At 45.1% G+C, this 17,971-nt stretch overlaps 1 protein-coding gene across 1 annotated transcript in view; it reads right to left on the reverse strand.

Annotated features, from left to right (window-relative positions):
* Positions 1-8,829: 8,829 nt before the first annotated feature.
* Positions 8,830-17,971, reverse strand: part of LOC137783565 (netrin receptor UNC5D-like) — a 150,031-nt gene continuing 140,889 nt past the window's right edge. Inside the window, exons 15-18 of the mRNA XM_068573624.1 lie at positions 14,264-14,413; positions 12,294-12,458; positions 11,819-11,997; positions 8,830-10,110 (exon numbers count right to left, since the gene is read on the reverse strand). Of these exons, the coding sequence (XP_068429725.1) occupies positions 9,921-10,110; positions 11,819-11,997; positions 12,294-12,458; positions 14,264-14,413 (684 nt within the window). The 3' untranslated portion in view covers positions 8,830-9,920. The remainder of the gene's footprint in view (positions 10,111-11,818; positions 11,998-12,293; positions 12,459-14,263; positions 14,414-17,971) is intronic.

Consider the following 17,971-nt stretch of genomic DNA (forward strand, 5'->3'; position numbering starts at 1 on the left):
TTAAGTTGCTCGGGAGTCATTTGCATTTCCTGTGTGGTGGTTGTGTGTGTGTGTGTGTGTGTGTGTGTAGGTGTGTGTGTAGGTGGTGGTGGTGGGTCAGACAGTTTTTTTTTTCACAGTAGTGACCTGCGGAGGAAAAGGCAGAGAAAATAAAAGGAAGGGAAACCTTCCTGAGCGTCAGTGACTTATCTTGTGACGCCCGCTGGGTATTGTTTCACTTGCTGTTTAGGAAGGTTGAAAAAAAACTAAACAAAACAGAAAAAAAAGGAGCTGAAAAAAGTAAATGTAAGCCCCCAAGGGATTTTTCGAATTAAGCGTTACGAGTTTAAACAGAAGCACAACTTCCTCGAATTGATTTTTATTTGATTTTGTTACCAAATTGAAAGCAAATGCGCGGCAGTGGCATCAAGGCTTTTTTTATTCACGACAGAAAACAGGACAGGAAATTGTGTAAGAGTAAATCCACATTCTTTGAACAGCGGGGACACGACAAGGACGGCGGCCTCTCGTCACCTCTCGCCTCCGCTTGACAAACGACGTGCGGGTCGTTAAACTTAATCTTTTATCCGCGGCCTTTAGGCCCCCGACGGCAGCCATGTTGGCGGAAGGAGGTAACGCGATGGAGCCTGCGCGTCGGTTCATGTGAGATATCTCAATAACGACGACAACGACGGCAACGGCGGCCCGCTCACAGTGAAAAGTCTCTGTGTGAATGTTTAGCTGAGCCGAGGAGCTGAGGTCGGACACAGATATTGTTTATGTCTGCGTCCTCTGGAGAGTGAAAACAAACCAATGTGTGGGGTTATAAATGACTCCCAGACATGGATGGAACATATCTATTAACAATGGAGCACATGAGCAACCCACAGGGGGGATTATCAGCCGATTCTCCTCGTCTCTTTGTGAAAGCAGGAGTGCTTTAAATCAATTTGATGTGAACATATCGTTTCAGAAAAGGCAGACGTGAAAAAAATGCGATATAATTCCGACAAATCCTCAAAATTGGTTGATTTGTTTCCCAGATAGGATGCATAATAAAGGACAGGGAGCCTTTGCAGAGCACATTTAAAACAATGACCTCTTGCCACTAATGAGCAAACACATCCAGCTCATGTCAAGCTCCTCTTGACAAAAGCAGAGGACAAACGGTGTGGGAGTTCCTGGCAAAAAAAAACAAAAAAACACTGGAAATACATTGTCAAGTGTCTCATTGTCAGATCAGCTCACACTTCCTCACACGCACAGTAGGAGGATCTGCGGCGAGGAAGGTGTTTGTTTGCGAGCTGGAACAAACGGGTTGGACGCCAGGCCTCGCCGGGCCGGGGAGGAGAGAAGCCTCTGGACCGGTTTCATCCGGTTGAAGTCGCGGCCGCGTATTAACAAAGTGGATTACGATTGAGCGAGGAATGCTCGTCTTTGTCGGAGCGCTCGCGGTGATGTCATCAGTACTTTCCCTGGCACCACCTGGCCAGGAATCACAGGAGGGGCCACGCGGTTCAGGGCGGCGATCTGAGCTGTCGCAATGTGGCCTGATGAGTCACCTGACTCCTGTTTTTAAAGCGCTTTTCGACAAAAGACAGGCTTCAGTCAGCAGAGCCATAAAGATTAGCTGCCTGCTGAACTGTGTAAACACTGTTCACAAATCTGCGTGTCCGTGTGAGCTGCACGCAGGAATGTGTGTGGGTGTCGTTGTCTGTTCTTTCCGAGCATATACGGTGTGATTTAGATTAGAAAATGGTGTGAATATATGTATATATATATATATATATATATATATATATATATATATATATATATATATATACAGATAAGTTTGAGTGAGTGGAGATCATGAAACATGGAGACAGCGAGCTGTGTTTGCATATCTGCGTGTGCGTAACGGATTGAAAAAAGTGAGAAGCCGTGGTGAGAGAAATCCGAAATAGGAAAAAAAAAAAAAGTGTGTTGGAAAAAGAGAGTGAGTGGGAATTAAAGGAGCGCTGGTGGCAGAACCCACAGCGCTGATGTGAGCTGTCTGATCCACGGAGAGAGACAGTTGGCAGTCGGCTGTCTACCAGCCGCGAAAAGTACAGTAATTCAAAGCATGCGACGTGACGCCCGTTCCCTGCAAGCTGGGGGCTCCCCCCCCCCAACACACACACACACACACACACACACACACACACACTGCAGCCATACACCTTGTAAAAGTCACAAATGCTCCATTCCACGTGATGCAATTATTCACAGTTCCAGCCAATTTGGGCTGCAGCTAATCTCATAACTAAACGGCGTGGCGCCTCTCTCTCTCCCTCTCTCTCTCTCTCTCTCTCAAAAAAAAAACCCAGATCCTCCAAACTGTAAGGATTTTATCTCTCTGTGTCAGCAGCTCGACCTCGGCTGCATCTGAAGGTTCATCGGGGAAAGAGGACGACGACTTTAGCGTCCAATTAGCGCGTCGCTCTGACAGTCGGTGGCGTGCAAAAAAAAGGCCCCAAATCAGTCAGAGTCCTCCGTCCTCTTCCGTCTCAGATTAATCAGCACAGACGCGTTTTTTTTTTTTTTTTTAGTCTGGATTCTGAGCTGGTGCACGTCGGGATTAAAAGTGAAAAGATGAAGTTGCCACAGTAACAGGAGAGAAACGTATTTCAAGAGAGGAAACAAAACAATGAGAGCTGATGAGAGGAAAACAAGATTCCAGCTCTCGCCGGCCAGTTCTCATGAGCTTCACATGACTTGCATTTGGCTCTTCTCGCTCGGCGCCCTCTCCTCTCTTTATTCCCCCCTTTCTCCCTCCCTCCCTTCTTTCCTCCGCCACTTCCCACCCCTCCTCCACCTCCTCCTCCTCCTCTCCGAGCAGCACATAGACTTCCTGTGTGTCCTGGCCTGAATGGTATGTGCATGGAGTGGGTGTCTGGGAGGCCTTTCATCCGGCATGGAAAGAAAAAGAGAAGTCAAGAGAGAGGGTGAAAAAAAAAGAAAGTGAGAGAAGAGAGTCATCTTTAATCCGTTTGACTCGGAGCAGTTGTCCAGAGGGGGGCGGGGCGAACGAGACGGGGTGAGAGGGCTCTGGTTTGTGCCAGCGATGTGTGTGTGTGTGTGTGTGTGTGTGTGTGTGTGTGTGTGTGTAGGGGAAGAGAGCGCGAGGCCTGCTGGGAAAAGCCTGCAGCCGGCCGGGACACATGACATCCGGCTGGGACGCGTTTGCTGAATTGCAGCAGGTATATAACAGATTACAATTTAAAATGTCATCTGCGGAGGAGTCTTTTTTTTAAAAAGTGATATTACTGTGTAATACAACGCCGAGGAAGTTTTTTGGCGGTGACAAAAACGCTGATTGTGTGGCTGGCTGTAATGGAAATGGAATGGGAGCCGGGTGGCGTTGTCAGACAGGGTGTAGCAGCCCGACGAGACCCGGCCTCCTGGCATGGAAACAACCTACAGCCGCTCGTGTGTGTGTGTGTGTGTGTGTGCGTGTGTGTGTGTGTGCGTGCACATGCGCACATCAAATGTCAAGACATGCCGAGACAAGATAACCCTGGTGAGAAAGGAGCACACAGTGCCACCTGCTGTCGGGGTTTTATTGTGCTGCTGCTATCAAATGTCTCTGTTTATAGATCAGCTATTTAAAAGGCTGGTGGATTGTTTTAATCCACATGTGTAGACTTATACGTATATATTTATACATATGATTGAGTGCTAGATGTTCTACTTGTGTCATTTCATGTCATTAGCCTCGAACATTAAAGAGCAATTTTCAATTTTGTCTCCACAATGTAAAAAAAAAAAGGTTCGAGCAGAATTTGCATTTATTTTTTGTTGTATTGCAGGAGTGTAAGATATGAATGAATTACTTGGAGCGTGCTCATCTCACACGAGTGCACTATTTATTTAAACGGCTCCCTTGTTGTCGCCCGCAGCTCTCAACCAGTGAGCGATACTGTAGATTTATCCCAGACGTGACCTTTATTACTGCAGTAAAACACTTGAAATACTTCATTTATATCACTTTCTACTTCACGCTTTTATCAAGTATCATAACATAAATACACGGGTGAACCATGCGGGGCATAAAACTCTGAACCCTTCATGTTGCACTGTCTGTCAGATTATAAAATATATCTATTGGCCTTGTGCGTATATCAGATAAATATGCTTCTTATGTTTTTATTATCATTTTATCTGTTTTTACTATAATGAATGCGTTTAAGAGCCGCTAAAGAGTCGCTGTAGACGCTTAGTCTTGTTTCTCTGTTGATAAATGCCTCATGAATTTAATTTAATAATATGTGTCATACGGTGAGGCCTCCAGGGATTAAATGTGACGCCAGAATCATCAAAACCCTAAATGAAGATGAAAAGGACACAGAGATCTATGAACCACGGATAAACAGTGAATCCTATATGCCGTCACTGCATATTTATTTCAACACAATACAGTATATACATGTTTCAAATATGCAAATCTTTGAAAAGAAAAGAGGAGAAAGGGAACACTTTTCACCTTCTGAACATAAACGATCATATTGCACATAAATCAAACCTTGAGTACAGAAAAATAGATTGAGATGTCTGAAATTAAACATATTGTTATATTGCACCGTGTACATAACCCATGGAAAATCAAGTCATCATCACTTTTATTTGATAAATAGTTTGATGTGAGATAAAGATTTTAACCCGTTGAAAACTCTGGAACCAGTTCTGTCTCCAGATCTCTTTTCCCTGTTTGAGTCGTCGTAGGAACCCCAAATTAACTCCAATACTTGTGTTTATTGTTTGTATTAGTTCAGCAAAGACTTGGGAAAAAAATGTATATCTGCAAAATAATCACTTTTAAAAGATATTTTGATGGTAACTATGAACATCCAGCATGATATGAGCCAGATTCCCCAAAAAAGCCTCCTGGAGAGTCAATAAGACACTTTTATGGAAAGATTAGGACCTAAATAATCAGAATATGCAACAAAAATCAGAATAAAACAAAGTATTGTCCTGTTAGGAAGGAGTTCAGTCAAAAAACTGTGTTGTTCGGTTCAAAAATGGAAAAATATTACGTATTTTATGCCAAAAGATTGTGTGAATGGGGCATGCTGGGACTTAAAATGGCCGCGGGTTTTTCGCTCACGGTTTCCAAAAGGTCAAAACGGCAGTAGATTTCGTCCCCGTGAAGAGAAAAGCAGAGAAATAAAAACAACAGAGGAATAAAGTTTGCAATAATCTTGCAACACGTTCGATGAATTGAAACACGTTTACTCAAGTTAGCGTTGAAGTTTCCCTCCGAGCGCCAGGAGGCGGCGAGGAGAACACGTTACACACGGCTATGGAATAGTAGCTCTGTACTGTCGGCTGGATTCTTCCAGAGACACACAATACAGCGTTTCTTAAAAGTGACACACAACTTTTCTTCACGCGAGAGAGCAGCTTTAAACGCTTCAGCGATGTAAGGAAACAGCTCTGCCGTGTGCGCCAGGAACAATACGGCTTGCATATAAGTTATAACACTAGTCTTTTAAATATGGTGTGTATAAAAACACTTGTTTTTGTTGTTCAGAACACACGACACTAGAAAGTATCATCATTTATATGTCTGCATGTATGTGAAAGACGAGAGAAGCGGGGCCTGAGGCAGCAAAGATGATGAAAAAAACACCAAAAAAAACAAGTGGCACTCAATAAATGAAAGAAAACTCATGGTGTGTGTGTGTGTGTGTGTGTGTGTGTGTGTGTGTGTGTGTGTGTGTGCACATACATTGACAACAACAACACAAAGTTTTTGTCGTGAGCTTTAAGCAGCCGTCTGCCAAGAAAAAAAAAAGTCAAAAATGCACTTCTGCCAAAAAAATGTTCCCGCAAAGTCCAAAGTCATCATCACTCCGGCGGCGTCCATTAAAATCTTCACGAGGTGGCATGAATCACGACGTCGACGCCGTTCGTTACGGATCCGCATAACCCGCCCTGACTGGAAATCTCTGGCAATTTAGGGAGCGCGACGGCGTGACGCGGATCAACACTCCAGACGGCGCTCGACCGGAGTGACGGCCGCTGCTCCAAGGCCCGCGAACGCCCCGCTGGCTGGCGCCTCCATCAAAGTCTCCTCAGATGTTTTGCTCAGCAGACCATCAACTGTGTGTCGAGATGCATTTTTCAAGCTCTCTCCGTCGACGGGCGTCGTTTGCGTTTGAGTTGTCGGGGGAAGTTTTTACATATTTTCCTGAAGAGTGCATAAAACGCAGGAACCGTGCACGAGCACCTGTCCAACTGCTCCCTATAGATATATATATATATATATCTTTAGACATATTCATACGTCCCCTCTTGTCTCTTGGTGATTTATTATCCCTCCACTACCTGCTCTTGAATGTCTCTCAACACAGCTGAGTGTCTTCTTCATTTTCCTGACACCTGACTGGTCCCATCTCAAGCCCAGATACATCTGTAAAGGCAATAAAAGACATGTTTTCATCTAATTTAAAATCTGTTTGCCACAAATGTGCTTCAGCAGAAAGACCGGCCGGACTCAGCTCTCTCAGCAGCGACACGTCGGTGAGGTGTGTTGTGGGTAATAGCTCAGGATTTGATTCTTTTCTCTTTGGAGAGCAGCGTCGTTGATAATATTTTCCCAAGAAACCGTCGTCTGGCGCCATTAGCCGACGCTGTGGGGGGGGAAGTGCACTCTAACAGACTTTGAATAGAAGATTGCTCTACCAGGCGGCTCTGTGGGAGACGTTCATCCACAGTTGTCAGCGCGTTTTGGAAGAAGTTAGCAGAAAAAATCCATGTGTGACTGGAAAAAAAAAAGCAGCCGCTGATCAGAAGGAGGAAGAGACGAGAATAAAAAACACGCTCGCTGTAGAAAACTAAATGTCAAGTGTGGGAGCGACACGTGTACACGCTGGCGTGATCGAGGACTCGAGTAATGATGAAACAAGATGGTGTCTCGATCACGGCGGCGGCGCTTGGACCCACTCGGCCCGCAGCGCGCCGGTTTCATGTGACTCTGACGAATCCGTTCAAAATGTGGAATTTCTCACGAATCCGGAGGCTCGCCGGCATTACAGTTGGTTTATGTGACTTTAGTCCGTGCTTGAAATCTCTGGAAAGACGATTATTCTGTTTCTGAAACTCCCCTCGAGGACGAAGCAGTGGGAATAACTTCAGCGGTTAGAGTCATGTTATGCTTCAGTAAAGAGCAGCTATGCTAGCTGCTAGCGTACAGCTGCTGAACATTGTGACTGTTGATAACGCTGATGGACTTAATGAGATGTTTTATGGGCTGGTTTCAGCTTCTAAAGTGTAAATATTTTCTTTTTTTAAGGGTTTGGACTGTCAGAGGAAACAAAGAAGATATTCAAATATCTTCTGGCAATTTAAAGACCAAATCGAATGTTATCGATAATAAAAACAGTCATCTGCTTCACAGTTAACTCAACGCTTGTTCCTACATCACTTCTGTCTCATCGTTGTAAGATTGTCGTGTTTGAACTAGATGCAGATTTAATGATCTGTGTGATTGCAATGGGTTAAAAAACACAAATTCATCCGTTAGCTCGGCTCAATTAGCCACTCGCTCGCTTGCATAGTTATGTCATGGCCGCCGATTAGCCTGCGCGAGCTCGTGCATGTAGCTAACGGGACTATTTCTGTTATATATCATGTTGGTTTATGGTATGTTTGTGACGTTTACTAACGGTGGATGTTGCCGACGCTTTTAGATTCGGAGACAAAACCTTTCCACAAATTAATTTCACTCACTTTTGCGTTTGATTGGATACTAAAACACACAAAATCAACTCCATCAACGACTTCATAATACACTTCTGTTTGACATGCTTCGGATCCGGTGTGAGTCTTTCAGTAAATGTATTCACAGCCTTTTTTCGCCGTGACCTTTCCAGCCGACACGCAGGATGAGTTCCTCTTTAGGGAGGCTGGTCTGGACATGTGGGCTCTTTCATCCACACACACCTGCTGCTGATGCACCGGTTTCATTATTTTATGAAGGTAGATTTGTGTCTTTTTTCTACCTGAGCAAATTTCTTGTTTGTAAGTAAATTGTCTCCAAATCTTTGCTCTCAATTCGAAAAATTGCTCTCTCAAAATTAAAAAAAAAAAAAAAAACGCTCTAAACTAATTTTTTTGGATTGAGAGCGCAGTTTTTTTTGAGAGGTTTTTTTTTTTTTAGAGCAAATTTCAGTTTTGAGACGTTTTTTTTTTTTTGAGACCGTTTTTTTGTGTGAATTTTTTTTTTAAAAAGTTTTTATTTTAGAGCAAATTTTAGTTTTTAGAGCATTTTTTTTTTTTTATTGAGAAAGAGATTTTTTTTTACTAACAAGACATTTGTTCGGGTAAAAAATACACAAATCTACCTTCATACTATTTGACATTTGTGGCTCATTGAAACCTGATTTGCAGGATCTTAGACGATCCAATGACACACATCTCTGCGACCCATTAACACAGAAATCAACTGGGAATTAATGTAAAACCGGGAGTCTTAGTTAATCAAAAGGAATTGTTTGAGGTTTTGGGGAATTAACTTGTTCGCTTTTGTGCCGAAAATAAGAATTGTTATCAGAATGGCATCGGTCCTTTCATCTAACTATGCAAGAAAGCCAAGAGCTTATTCCCCAAAAATGCTGAACTGTGACTTTAAATATTTCTGAGCAGGAACGACGGCAGGATCTTTAACTTAAAGAGCGCTGACGTGGCTCTTTTACGTCGTCCTAAAAATTGGATTTCGTATTGAAATGTTTCATCTCTTTGCTGCTGAACGCAGTTTTTTGAAGATTTACTGTCGCTGATTTCTCCACCGTGCAGATGAAGAAGATGAAAAGAGATGAGCCAACACAGAGTTCAACACAAAGTCACTTTATCATGATTTAGAGAGAGGGAAGGGTGGGGGAGGGAGGGGGGAGGGGGCAGGTGGAGCAAATCTAGCCGGGAGGAGAGGCCCAAAAAAAAGGCAGCTTCAAATTTAGCCACACATCAAATTCAAAAAATCTGGAGGAAAAAAAAAAAAAAGCCCCAGAGGGTCTTGAGAAGCACACATCACTTAACCAGCGCCGACAATTTGCAGATTATTGAACGTTCCCGCCTCTTCTGGTGCAACGTCTCACACGCGAGGTGCAGCAGGAGCTGATGGTTGGAGACAGTCACCTCCGGCTGCGTGGCATTTACATTGGGATCGCTCATCCTCTTCTGCAGCCGCCGCGCTGACAGTCTCCACGTGGGCGTGTCTTAAAGTGACTGCTACCCATGGGATCGAGTCAGCACCGTTTAAATACGCTCGCCTCTCACACAGCCGCACACCTTTTTTTTTTAAAAAGTTTTTTTTTTTTTTAATCCTTCACATGTGGACATCTTAAATGCTAATCGGTGTCGGCATCCGAACAGCCAAAACACTCCTTCGCAGTCTGTTTTCTGCTCTAAACTCACGCCGCTAACATCAGAGTCACGCTGCAGGAAAAAAGCAAAACGAAGCGTTTAGGAGATCTGGAAAAGGAATGACAACAAAATGACATTACACGAAACATTTCTGACAGCTCAGAGGACCGTCTGGGGGGGCGAGAGCCGGCGCGTCGGATGCTGGGAAGGTCACAGCGTCCTGACTGGCAGTCTGTCTGAAAACACACTCCGTCCCGTGCAGGAAGTCTTCCTCAAACTTGTCAGGAGCGGACATTTTCTCGATCACGGCTCTTTTATTTCTCTTTAAATGTTTCTCGGTAACACAAAGACGTCTCCACTCATTTCCTTTGTCTCTTGATTCCCGCCTGTCTGCATGTGCTATTTGGTTTAGAAGAGGTGTTCCTTTAGTATCAACACTGAGTTACCCTGCTGTCGTCTTCCTCCTCCTCCTCCTCCTCCTCCTACACCTGATCCTCAGTGTCCATGCAGTAAAGGTTCATCATTATTTCTTTTTTCTCTGCCGCAGACCCTCCCTACCCAAGTTTAGTGAACTCTGGTTCCTCTCTGCAGCCCGGAGCGGCGGTCCTGGGGGTCTGGACCTTGCTGATTTCCTCCAGGGCGCTGGCCAGAGAGTCCAGGTCCCCCGAGTCCTGGTGCTGGGCTTCCCACAGGCTCAGAATCACCGCCGATGGGCTCTCTTGGCACGCAAAGTAGCACAGGTTCCTTCAGGCCGGGGACAAAAACAGAATACTGTGTTAGAGCAGATCACCAGGTGCTGCTTACTGAGAACAAATGAAGTGACAGTTCATGGCGGCTCAGCATTGACGCGATTGCCGTGCATTAATTATGATAAGACATTTTTTTAAAGGGCTACTCCGGGGATTTAGTATCGCACCTCCATCCTCTCGGGTGACTCATAAGAGGCCGATGAGCTTAATTAAAACAGCAGAGGTCGACTTTCACCCTCCAGTGGGGGTCAAACTCCAAAACCCTCCTGGATCCTACATTTCCCATGATGCAGCATTTCATTAGACCTTTTCACTCGTTCCAGACTCCCTCAGGTCGTACCGCAGATTGTTTTCAAACACTTTGGTCACTTTAATCGCTTCAATATGAATACCTTTGATCCTGTCTGTAAGTATAATTTTGCTACTGTGGATTCTTTTATTCGTTTATTTATATTACTTGTTTGTTTTTTAGTTTGACAATGTCTCTTGTGTGCACTTTGCCGATCTGATGCTGTAATCCTGCAGTTTTCCCATCATAGAAGACGCTTTCGCTTTTTGAAATAGTTATTTCTGAATATTAAAAATGTCAGTAATGTCAGTCCAGATAAAGTAACTGGTTTTACAGTGAAATCCATGTACAGTTTGTCGCACGAACACCTTATTTACACACAAAAAAGCAACTTTTCCATCGCATTGATCCCCGTGGCCGTGCTGTTGTGACGCCCATCCAACAGAGGGCGCTGTTTCATTGCGATGGGATTCCCTTTGTGGCCTTCTGCCCTCCTTTCCTCTTCATTCCCTCCAACGTTCCCTCATCCAGAGACAATAATGACAGAAATCAGCTCCAGTGGAGACATCTCAGCGCTCGACTGAGTAAAACACTCTGAAATCAGTCACATATGTTTGTTTAAGTGAATTTCCTTCATCACAGAGCTCCTGTCACAGTCCCTCAGTTAACTTTTCCCGTCTCATGTTTCTCCCACCGGCAGGCGAGTGAGAATCCTCGCGTTCAGTACTTTCTTCTTCTTCTTCTTCCTTTTGATGGAGCCGACTGCACAGATCTAATCTTCCTGCTGATTATTGACTTCTCTTCTGAAGCACAAATAGAGATCATCCCCATTTCAAACAACTCCAAAAATCCCTCCACAGCCGACGCAAACAACCCGCCTGGCGCTGCCTCTGGAGAAGCCGAGCGCACGCAGAGACGCCGCTAACGGAAAAAAAAAAAAAAAAGCGCCGACGCGAGTGCATCGTTCCCCGCCAGAGGCCGGCCCGTCGGCGGTCACAGACCTTCCTTCTTGTTTAAGCAAAGCACGGCGTCTTATCTCCGGTTGTTCCCAGTGAGCTAAAGTCGGCCCTCTCGCTCCCCCTCGCCCTCCCTCTGTCTCGCTCTTCATCTCTTTCTATCTCGCCGTGCATGTGTTTCCAGATCTATAATGAAATCAGCAGCGTGGCGTGTTACTGAAGGCTGGTTGGTGATGGAAGATTAGAGCTGACACGGTGCCTAAATTCCAGATTAAAAATAGTATTCAAAAGTGGGAACGCCGTTTACGCGCAGAGGGGGAGACCAGTGAATGCAGCGTTTCATCACTCCGCAGCAACACCTGGACAAAAAACCCGGCCAGCTGATGTGTATCGGAGCTGCTCGTCGACTCGAATGACAACCGCAGACAATAAAGAACGACGACTTGCTCCTCCGATACCTGTCGATGTGGAGCTTCTGAGCCAGGAGCTGCCAGTCCTTCCCCTTGGCGTTGGCGGTGTCGAAGGTGGCGCTGATCCGCTGACGGATGGACGGGGGGATTTTAAAGGCCCTGGACCCCGTCTGGGAGGTGATGGTGCAGTCCGACTGCGTGAAGAAGGGAACCACTCCCTTTTCATTCTGGCAGCGAGGGGAAAGAAGAGAAGAGCGGCGTCAGGGTGATTGTGATTGTGACACCGCGGCTGAGACTCTCAGTATGAACACAAGGACGAGGACGGAGCGAGAGACACTTTGCAATCTGTACATGAAAAGATCCCTGAGAGGCTCATTAAGCAAGCCCTTAAATCAAATCAAGAGTCATCCAGCGTAATAAAAGAAGCTATTAACAAGCCGCTTGACCGACCCGCCGCGCGCCGAGGACACGCCGTCCTGCTGTGTGTGTGTTTTCATCCCCTGCAAAGCGCACACACACTCACCTCCACCACCGACGTGTACACCTGGAGGATCTGCTCCTCGCCTTTCACCTGCCGCACGCCGATCTTGCAGGACAGCTGGGACGAGGCGTGGCCGTATCGCTCCAGGGAGAAGGCACACTGCAGAGGACGCCGGCCGCTGGCCCACACCTGAGAGAAGCAGAACTCCTGCAGGCCGAGGAGGAGGCCGAGGGGACGATCAAACCCTCGCTCAACACCAAACACGCCGCTTATTTGAGTGACCCTTCTGTAGCCCACTTTGCCGTTAACATGATTAATTAAACCCCAAATGAGCGGCCTCTTTAGCCGATCAATGATGTTACTTATCGAGCAGTTTACCCGTCAGGTGGAACGCCGACACGGGAGGAAACGTAAAGAGTCATTAGGGCAAAGAAATGTAATAAATCATACGTGTTCACACACAGACTGCTGCCCGAGGGAAATAATCACGTTAACGCCGCAACGATCAATAAATTAATTGTCAAGTATAAGATTTTGATAATTGGTTTATTGGTTGGAGTAAAGATTGTGGCTTTTTAAATATTATTTTTGAGTTGTGGACAAAACAAAACTATATTTAAGAGTGTCATCTTTGGCTTTTGGGACACACTGATTTACTTTTCGCAATGATATTGAGATTTTAACTTAGATGATTAATCCAGAAAGTAATGGGCGGATTATTTAACAATGAAAACAATTGTGAGTCGTAAAAGTAACTTTGCATTACAACCAACAGCGATGTCATGCAATCATGAGGTAAATAAACATTAGACCTGAGCACGCATTAGCATAAATAGTCGATGTAATGACGTAAAATAATCCTCTAAAGATTTCCTAAATAAGCGTTCAGCCCTCGAGCTTCAACTCCAGACTCCCTGAGCCAGAGTTTCCACTTTCTGTGGGTTTTCTTTCCCAAATTGGTATAATATGTCTCGAATATTCTTGTCAACAGCAATCTGTTGGATCAGGACCCGTAATGTGATTATGGAATTAGAACTGCGATGCCTTGATTTACTTTCCACTGCTTTCCCTGAACAACTAAAAAATATCAGAGCTTTGGAGTAAAAGGAATCGGGAAAAAAAAAAAAAAATCACTAACGGCTGTGTGACCCAGACAGTGGCGCAGTGAGAACGGGTCAAAAACTGTGTTTTATGGATGAATCATCCTCTCTTCAGATCCATCAGGCTGCTTGTGAAAGCCTCTTTTAGACAAGAGTGCTGTCTGAATGAAAGCCGTCGGCCATCTTCCCTGTAGGACCCTCTCCTCTTTAAGACCACCTTGTTGGTATTCTGGACGCGCCGCGGTGGGCTAATCCTGCTAATAGGATGTCACTGGTGGGATGAACATCACAGGGCAGAGCATGCAGCATGCAGACCCCTAGGAAGATAACTAGGAGATGTGTGTGTGTGTGTATGCCTGGCAGTCATAATTAATTTTGCATGTGTGTGTGTGTGTGTTAAGAAGGGAGACGGCTAGCTTTAGCGACCTCCTGCTGTGCCCTCGCCGCTGTCCGTTTGCTTTGATGCGGCCGAGCAAGAAAAAAAAGGGGGAACTTGTTATCGGAGAGCGATGTGATGGAGGAAGCTGAGGAGATGAAGAGGCAGCGCTTCCTCTCTGGGACGCCGACGAAGACTTTACACGAGCAGTGCACGTTCAGTTAAACTCACATTTGGGACGACGGATTGTCTTTTTTTTTGAAAGCTCAACACCCGGAAGATCGTTCTTTTGCATTTTGGATTATTGCAGAAAATAAATAAACGTTTATGACGCTTTTACACATTTAGATCAGCGGGGTAATCTTCACAACTGAATACTTGTGTTACTTTTAAGTGTGACAATCAGGATGTAAACAATACAACATCAAATTCTCTCAAGCTTCTGTTCAGTCTTCTAATGAAATAAAACATAAAGAACAGAAACCCTTCCTGCGTGCACGTTTCAAGGTCGTGGCGGGACTCCAGGAAGTGCCTACCTGGCAGGTGGTGAAAGGTTTGATGCTCCAGAGTAGCTGCGGGACGTCCTGGATGGACACCTGCAGGCTGAAGGTGTTCCCCCTGAACAGCATCATCTTGGGCTCCTCCAGCAGCCGCCCGCCTCTGCTGCGCTCGCCCACCACCACCTCCTGCAGGACGAGGGGGGGGGTTAGAGTAAAAAACAAAAGGTAGATATCTTCTCTGGCTGATAGAGTCGGTGCACCAGGTGCAGTACACACCTCTTCAGATACTTACAGACAAACAGAGCAATACTGCAGAGTTAAATGGTTTAAAAAGACAAATTGTTGTGCAGCAGCTGCAGTGCAAAGTATGAATAATAAAGATGATCTGTGCGGTGCAAACAAGTGACATTGAAAGAGGTTAAAGGGAAGTTTTAACATGTGCATTTAACTGGTTTCCAGTAGGAATGTCTAACATCACACATTGTGACAGTAAACTGAACGTGACCTTTGACTTTTACAACCTAAATTATACGTTCAGAAAAGACGAGTTTGTAGTTTATAGTTGCAATCTGAATTTAGCAAACGCAAACTTCATTTACCTGAAATCTGTTTCAGAAACGTGAGCGTTTCATCTCACCCAAAGACACAAACAAACTACTGGCCTGAAGACAACACTTCTTCTTAGTTTTATCTTAACGTATTTGGACAAAAGCTGTGATATTGATGTAAAAAAAATAATCAAATCAAGACCAGAAATACAGCAAATGTTTCTTTATTCTCCTCTCAAAGGAACGCATCCCTCCACTATCAATCTGAAGTGATCGCATTAACATTTAATTCATAATTGAGCGTCTTAGCCACACTTTGGGTGTTGTTATCTTCCAGTTATTGAGATATTTCTGTGACATTTTCTACACAGATGAGCTGTCGACAGGAAAAAGCTAAAACACAACATTTCACGAGAGTAAATCCGACTCTTCCGTCCAAGATGGGAAACGAAAATTAAAAATAAAAATCTAATTGTGAAGCTGGAACAAGCTTCCGGAGGTCCAGCTGGACGGCGCCCCCTGGAGGTCCAGCTGGACGGCGCCCCCTGGAGGTCCAGCTGGACGGCGCCCCCTGGAGGTCCAGCTGGACGGCGCCCCCTGGAGGTCCAGCTGGACGGCGCCCCCTGCAGGTCCAGCTGGACGGCGCCCCCTGCAGGTCCAGCTGGACGGCGCCCCCTGCAGGTCCAGCTGGACGGCGCCCCCTGGAGCCGCATCTGCTCACAACGCGCCGCCGCGACAGAAGAAACCGACACGCCGCGTGAGTGACAAGCGGCACCTGCCGGAGCCTGAAACTGTGATAAGGAGAGCAGCCGGAGCGTGGCGGACATGTTGTTTATTCACAGAGACGAGACGGAGGCAAACATCCAGACAAAAGGCTTTTTTTCCATCATGATTCATCTTTGTTGTTGTGTTCCCGCCTCGTGATATTGTTTATTTCTCCGGCTCCGTGGAGAACAATATCATCTGTGTGCGTGTGTTGTGTACTTGTGCGTGTTTGTGTTCACGTTTCGGGGTCTTCTCGGGCCCCCGAGAGCGACCGCGAGACTTCAGAGCTTTCAGCCGGTGTCGGTCGTCTTCACGCATCTCTGTGGTTTTGTGACACTTAGCGGTGATTTTGTCGTCTTTTTAAATCTCCTTGTGGTCGTTTTGCTCCTTTTAACCGTCGTTGTGAGTCTCTTTGTGTTCTTTGCAGCTGTTTTGTGTATCTTTGTAATTGTTTTGTACGTCTTTGTGTTTGTATTTTCTCTCTTTGTGTTCATTTTATTCCGTTTGAGTGACGTTTTGTCCGTGAAGGCCAGAGGAAACACTAGTACATAAACAATGAATACGAGTTGCTTTTGCCTGAAAGAAAGAAATCTGACAATAGAACAAGAGAAAAGCTGCTTGCTATGACTTCTATGAAAATCAGATGTAATGTTTGGCTTTCAAATAAAAAACAAGTCTTGAAATCATTTGGGAAAACTCCTGTTAACCTATATTTCAAGTGCGTGTCATAAAAAGCCTGCTAACTTTTGTTCACTTGAAAAATAAAAGATGCAAAACAAGTCCTATATTTCACTGACGTGTTGCTTGTTCGGTGATTGTGTCTTATATTTAGTGTAATGAGATATTTTGACTCGTTATGAGAGACATATTCTTGTGTTTCTGCAGCGGCCGTGGGCGGGCGAGCGAGTCCGGTATGAATGGAGGTATTCATTCCTGTTTCAGGCTCACAAGGGGAATTAATTATCCTATGAAGCACAAACAAAAGCCAACAACAACAAAAAGACAAATAAGTGAACACACAACGACGTGTGAGTGGTGGAGCGGAGCTGGACTTCCCTCTCGGCCGCTTCCTTTAATTCCTCTTCGCTCTAAATACAATTAAACATCTTGAATGAAGCCAGAACTAAAAGTGAGGCTCGTGACTCCAACTACCAGAAACTACTTAAGAAACTACTTTAGAAGTACTTAAAGCTGTGTGTGTGGGTTTAATTAAGATAGGAGACAAATTAAGTTGAGGTGTCTAAATGCTTGAACAGAAAGATGCAGTTTGGTTTGTGGAAACTTTCGCCGCCGCATTTGAGAAAGCGTCTCATTTTAAATACTCGTAGCGTGGAAGCTAATGTGGAAACACATTTAATTAACAGAGAGCAAATTAAATTTCGCAAAGAAAGGCCAGAGAAGCAACCTCGGAGCATCTGTTGTCTTTGTAATTAAAAGTCCCTCTTTGTCTGCTCGTCATCGAGCGTCTCCCGGTGGTGATGTTACCGAGCGCTCAGATCCTCACAGAGCGCGAACAAAACCAGACAGCGATCCTGCGAGGCAGAGCGAGCAAACCGGAGCAATTTAAATGTCTTAAATCAAATATTTACATTATGTTACAGGAGAGGTGTGTTCAGTTTGTGGATCCACGCGACTCAAGAGCGACTAACAGGATTGTGAACGTACATTCAACAGGGCTCAGCTGTGCTGTTGCTGCTAAAAGACAAACGTTAGCATGCCGTTTAGCATTAGCACGCCTCAGGCTACAACATGTCAACAGAGAAAGCAATGATAGCATTGTGACGTTAGCATTTATCTTAAAGCACCAGTGAGCCGCTGCACAAGGGCAACCAAAGTAGGATCCTTTCTTCCTTCCTTCCTTCTCTCCTTCCCTCCCTCCCTCCCTTCTTTCCTTCCTTCTCTCCCTCCCAGCTCCCTCTCTTTCTTTCTTCCCTCCTTCCTTCCTTCCTTTCTTTCTTCCTTCCTTCCTTCCTTTCTTTCTTTCTTTCTTCCTTCCTTTCTCCCTCCCTTCCTCCCTCCCTTCCAGCTCCCTCTCTTTCTTTCTTTCTTTCTTTTTCTTTCTTCCTTCCTTTCTTCCTTTCTTTCTTTCTTTCTTCCTTCTTTCCTTCCCTCCCTCACATTGTTTGTTTGTTTCTTCGTTTGTTTGTTTGTTTCTTTCTTTCTTTCTTCCGTCCTTCCTTCCTTCCTTTCTTTCTTTCATTCTTCCTTTCTTCCTCCATCCCTCCCTTCTTCCCTCCCTCCCTCCCTCCCTCCCTCCCTCCCAGCTCCCTCTCTTTCTTTCTTTCCTTCCTTCCTTCCTTCCAGTGATTTGTGTGTTTTTCTCCTGTCGTTACAGGATACAATACTTTCTATGAAAACATCGGTAAAGTTAAATCTTTTTTTGTGTCCATGGCTCGTGCATCGATCCTGATTCATGCCTTCGTCAGATTAC

The sequence above is a fragment of the Clinocottus analis genome, unplaced genomic scaffold, assembly GCF_023055335.1.
Source record: "Clinocottus analis isolate CAN_PGR_092001 unplaced genomic scaffold, fCliAna1.0.p SCAF_13, whole genome shotgun sequence".
Lineage (NCBI taxonomy): Eukaryota > Metazoa > Chordata > Actinopteri > Perciformes > Cottidae > Clinocottus > Clinocottus analis.